The sequence below is a fragment of the Rhinopithecus bieti genome, unplaced genomic scaffold, assembly GCF_001698545.2.
Source record: "Rhinopithecus bieti isolate Rb0 unplaced genomic scaffold, ASM169854v2 scaffold_1599, whole genome shotgun sequence".
Classification (NCBI taxonomy): Eukaryota; Metazoa; Chordata; class Mammalia; order Primates; family Cercopithecidae; genus Rhinopithecus; species Rhinopithecus bieti.
In genome coordinates this window covers 5,408,632-5,414,631 of record NW_016804139.1, presented here as the reverse complement: position 1 = coordinate 5,414,631, position 6,000 = coordinate 5,408,632, and the positions used below count along the sequence as shown (strand labels likewise).

The 6,000-nt window shown below is 32.0% G+C and overlaps 1 protein-coding gene across 2 annotated transcripts in view; it reads left to right on the top strand.

Moving 5' to 3' along the window:
- The window catches only part of SLIT2 (slit guidance ligand 2), a 388,117-nt gene that overhangs the window by 239,927 nt on the left and 142,190 nt on the right, over positions 1–6,000 (top strand). For both annotated transcript variants that reach the window (XM_017866816.1, XM_017866814.1), the window contains exon 6: positions 2,075–2,146. In XM_017866816.1, the coding sequence (XP_017722305.1) occupies positions 2,075–2,146 (72 nt within the window). The remainder of the gene's footprint in view (positions 1–2,074; positions 2,147–6,000) is intronic.

The following is a 6,000-nucleotide window of genomic DNA, read 5'->3' as shown; positions in this document are numbered from 1 at the left end:
CAAATTTGATAGCATTAAAAGATTTTGCCAATTTGTCTGGAAACAATTTCTCTTTTGTAGTGTGTCAGGAGTAACACTTTATGCCATTGTACTAATTTAAATGGCTTTGATAAATTGTTCAAGAGGTTAGAGAATAGTAGTGTGTGTGTGTGTGTGTGTATATATATATATATATATATAACTTTAAAATAAAAAGGCTATTAACTTAATTGTTAAATGAATTTAATCTGTAAAAATCAAAAGTGCTCAAGAATGTAAGTGTTTTCTTGGAACCACAGCAGCCATATTACATCATGAGACTTTAAATGTCTTCTTAGAAAATAAAATACTTCTGCATTACGTCTTAATAAGTAGAAATGATTTAGGCTATTGTAGTAGCATGGATGTTAGCTATGATTTGGGGAAAACCTTAAGTTTTATAAACTAAGGCTTATACAAGCAATAAAATTGTATCCTCCTTGGGGTGCACCTTTGTTAATATTGCATGTCCTAAATTGTACCATTTGCATGACATCAAGGTAGCTTTGTGTATGATTGTGTCCCCTAGAGATCTTCTCACAAATGAGATGTATATTTCATGAGACATTGTCTATATACATAATTTCTAAAGTGAGGAAGTTGAAGAGGCCCCTCTGAAAGTCACTGGATTAAATCATTGCACCTTTATTCAGTAGTCTTGTGAGAGAAACCACTATTTTATAGAAATGTTCAAACAGTTCTTTACAAACAGACCTCAAATATGAATTAGCCCTTTCAGTGAATGCTGAACTTGAAACAAGGACAGGATACATTTGTGTTATGATCATAATCTTACTCCTGTTCATCCACATTCTCTCACCCGGTGCCTGCAGAGCTGAAAACTCGCCTCTTCCGTGAAACATTTTGTTTCTATCTCAAGTGAAACATTAAAATACTTTTTTAACTGAAACAATAACATCTCTAACATTCAAGCTACTATATTTAAACAACAACTGCTTGTTTGGGTTGTAGTACAGATACAATATCTTGTAGTACAGATACAATATAGTACTTCACTGTTAATTTCAACCAAGTGGAAGGCTCAATATGAACAAGGAAATTTTAATTCCACAACAAGCCGCAGGAAAAGCAGACATAACCAAGTTTGGAGCATTCTTTTTTTGTACTATGAATTTTAACAAGTGCTTAAGATATTGAGGAAGATTCATTTACTTCAATTATGCATTATTTAGAATTTAGCTGATACAGCTTTTAGGCTTTTACCATAGAAACATGTAGTCTTTTATGGTGTGCCTGTAGTATATGTTCCTTAGTGGCTTTAACCAAAATTAGCATCATTTTAAAAAGCAAAATTGTTATTTAATACTTTAAAACCTATCTTCTGGAGAGCGATGTAATTCTGGAAGTTCCTGAATTCAAAAGTATGCTGTATTTACAATGCAGAGCATTTACATATAATGATAAAGAATGTGAATTACTAGAATAGTGATATTTAATATAGAACAATTACTAGCTTTCTAAAGTGTATTTCTGGTTGGGAATAAGAGCAAGCTATATGGGACATCAGTTCCCTTTCTCGATTTGGAGTTCTTGAAGGAAAACTGCTTTTAAAAGAAGGAAACCTAAAAGTAGTGTTGCTCTTTCATGCCAAGGATAGTGAAATTAACATGCAGCTGGGCTTCTCTGATAAATGGATTCTGTTAGGTCACTGAGGGGGTGCATGTGACATTAAATGATTTACAGTCCTTTACCTTAATGAAATTGTTTCAGCAAGATGACGCTGAAAGCTCTTAATGGATAGCTTTTCTTGATGTAATGAAATTGCATTCCTATGGCATTTAATATAAGGTGCAGTTATTATTTACTGGAGCTTTCCAAGGGCTGCTATTTGCACAGACAGTTCAGAACAAAAAGAGATTTCAGTGGCGGCATAGAGGCTAGAATGGCTTATGACATTCGTAAGCAGATGAGTGTGTTTGTGAGGGCACTTCAGTGAGTGCGTCCAGGGTATCATAGACCCTTCAGGAAACTTCCCATCACCTACCCCAGCTACTGTCCATCCCTTCTACATAGATTCTCCTAATCTATTTAACAGGCAACTGGATTACAACCAGATCAGCTGTATTGAAGATGGGGCATTCAGGGCTCTCCGGGACCTGGAAGTGCTGTAAGTACTGCTATTTCTCTTACTCTTTTAATGGGGGCTTTGTGTCTGGACAGGACAAATGTGGAAGCTTATCTGCTAGCTTAAAACCTTGTTGTCAAAATAGTCTCTCAAGAGATACCTTAAATAATTCATGGTGAATACAGAGAAGAGTCTAAATGGGTGTGTGCAAAACCTTGCATACCATATCTGTATGTTAGGTAAAATTGTCTAAGGTCATTCAAATGCTCTTCTTATAAATATTTTTATAAGATTCATAGAATTTGTCATTGCTAAATATTGAGATAAAATCAACTTTATAGGAAAATAACATTAAAACCCTCTTAGTAGCTGATATCTTGGAATAATTTGTCGTTGTTAGGCAATGGAAACACAGTTTCTCATTAAAAAAATAAAATTTTTAACCAGGTGATTTAACATTATTTTTGTAAGAATACTTTGAAATCTGCTTCCTAAGGTTAATAAGCCACCCATTAGATCCATTTTCAAGTCTTCACTACTGACTTTGTAATGTACAACATGCAGACTTGAATTATAATGGGCAACCTCCTTCTTTCCTCGCTGGGTAGACATGACTGACGAAATTGGTTAGAGACAACTAAGTAACCTCTATTGATCAATGACTTATTAATTGTAATGAAATTACAAATTTTAATGAAAACTATAGTTACTAAAGCATCATATGCCGCCTATACATTTTTTGAATTTTTTCAGCCAAAATCCACATTTGTAGCTTTTAAATACACTTACAATTCCTCCACAAATTAAAATATTTTCTCTGCCTTATTCATCCTTGACAAATTTAGTCAGAAATCTAAAATTGAATTAAATGTGAGTGTGTTTTTAGTCAATTTGTTAAAAGTTATCGAGAAATCATAAAATCCTTCCTCTTCCCAACAAAAAATGGATTCATTACTTTATAAATCTGGTTTCAGGAATGGAATATATTTCTGAAAACAAATTAATCTTTCAGCTAGAATGGCTTATTTTATCAGTATTTTTATACAGTTTTGGTTTTAATTGCAAGAAAATAGAATTTCCAGCTGTGTAGTGTAATGAGTTATTATTTTAAAAGATATGTATGTATGAATGAATTGATTGGGATAAAATGTGAAATATAGAAATATAGACTACTCTCTAACTACAGGAGAGGCCACCTTTGTTTCTATTGATAATGGTCTAAGTTTCTATCGGAAAAATATTCAAAGTGCTTATCATATACATTTTAGCTTTAAGACCACTATTTAAATTGTTTACCAGAACCACTTTTAATATACAAAGCTCACTGATGGTATCTCAGAGTTAGAATAATTAGAATGATTTCGTAGTAGTGGTCTCATGGCAAAACCATAGTCAGTGTCACTAAAATTCATAGATGAAGAGACTACCATAAGAGTTAATCAGACAGAGCTGATCAAGCGAAAAATGTATTATTAAACCAATATTCCTAACTAGAAATATGAATGATACCAATCATTTTATGCAAAGTTTGCTGACTATCTTGGATGAATTGAATCCCGTGAACTACCTTGTTATTAAGTTTTCAAAAAACTTAAATTATTTTTAAATATGTAGTTATTCAGTGTATTTATTCAATATATGTATATATACACATAAATGTATTGAATATCTGCTGTGTATATTTTATAAGGTGGAATGAACACTATGCTAGGCACTGAAATCTTTTACCCACAAGTACATTAACTACATTTGCTTATTCTCTATAAACTAATATCGTTGTTGTCAGAGGCAGTACGTTTATGAAAACACAGTCATCTCATACATTTTGATTATCATGATTAATCAAAATATCTAAAAAGTGACTTTAGCAAAAATGAAGAAACACACCAAAGGGTGACGTTTTATGGTTCATGAAATTAAAATAGAAATCCAAAATCTTGGAAACTCTTTTGAGGACCTTAATATATACATCTTAAAGAAGTATATATTGGTCAGAGTTTGTTTGTTGAAGAAATAATAAAAATTAGCATATGATAGAAGACAATGTAAATTTAAAAGATTGAAATATTTTATATTATAAATTTTATAAAGTTAGCAGGAGCATTACTGTTAATGTTTTTTTCAAATCCTCCAAATTTAAACACCCTAGAAAAATCAGTTGATACAATGAGTGAGCCAAAATTGGACCACTGAAAAGACGAGAATTTATGAAGCCCAAATCAATTGTGAAATACAAGAAAAGTTTACCTATTATAAATGTTTGGTCAAGGGCTTAAGAGAGTTTGCATTAAGAAGGGTTCTAGAAAGATGACTTGTCTGTTTTGCTTATTTTTACCATTTGTGACTCTTTAGGATGCACTGGCTTATGTGGAAATAATGAAGGAACATTAACATACACATTGCCTTAAATTTCAGATTCCAAGGGTTTTAGATTTTTTAAAATTTTAATTCCTTGAACCATTTGTGAATGTATGGCTATACTGAAGCTAGATGGGAGAAAATGAGGTAATCGCCCTCAGTCATTGATGAAAGTGTATTAAATTAGAATATATACGAGTGTACAAAGAGTGAATACAGTCCAAGAAGTCAAGTGAAAATCTAAGGTAGATGAAAGCAAGGAAGCAGTTTAACACTTGCACATTCATGGAGAACTGGTTTATTGTCAGATTCTGATTTGTAGGATTTAGAAGTAACTGCTTATATTCTTAATATTTAGATACCATCTCAAAAATAACATTGGAAATTAAATCTCGATCAGTATTTTCCCTTTCTTTGGACACTGGACTCAGAAATGATATATATCCCTTGAATTGCTGCTTTTACATGTTTGTTTTTCTTTTTCACAGAATGGACATAATTTAATTTAATTTAATCATAGTGATTCGTATCCACTAAATACCAAACTCTCTGCCAAGCGATATGCATGGTGGTAAGGGAATGACTAAATCAAGATATAAGTGTGAGAGGTGCTCCATGATTATACAGGCTAATATTTATACATCAAGATGTCTTTTGTGTTAGAATATTTACTCATTACAAAGAAAATCTTGAAGTTGAGGACAGAAATAGACTTACACATGGGAGAAAATATTCACAACTAAAGAAGTACATTATATAAGTTTCCATTATTTCAGAATAGAAGTTGACCATAGCAGTAACATATACAAGTAATCATACTTAACACTTATATTTATTATTAATTTTAAAAATACTTTTGTTGGTTCTGCATATTTTTCAGTCATTGGGTATCAGTATCAGTACTTCTTTCCAGCATCAGTACTGAATAAAATACTAAGATAATGTCTTACTTTAGTTGCATTATGTGAACTAACATTCTGAGAAAAGATTTCAAATTGATAACTGAAGTCTTTGGCATTCAATGAAAATTTTCCTTTGCATGGAGATAGAAGAAACTATAGTTCCAAACTAATGCATGTCTTCTCCGTGTGAAGTACTTAAAACAATTTATTCCCAAAGTCATATTTCAGAATGCTATATACTATAAAGATTTTAGCCATATTAATTCAGCATAAATTTTGAAGATGGGAAAAGGGATCATCTGAAAGCAAATCCCATTGAGAAGTTTAACCTTTGCGTTCAAACATCAGGATATATTTTACTGGCGTTTGAAAAAGACATCTCATTTCACCTGCACATAGGAAAATGCTAAAAGCTTTTAGATAAACTGAGCCAACAAATCCAGTGCTCTGTAGGTTCCCCATAAAGTGGTTTAGTTTTTGTGACTTAATTCAAATCACTTAGGATAGTTCTTATATAATTCAATACATTGCAAAACAAGGTAGTAAAGAGGGTCCATGCATGATCTAGGTCTGTAGCTGACATGCCATGTTTTACCAAAAAGTTTTTGTCATTCCCTTGACTTCTGAATGCACCAT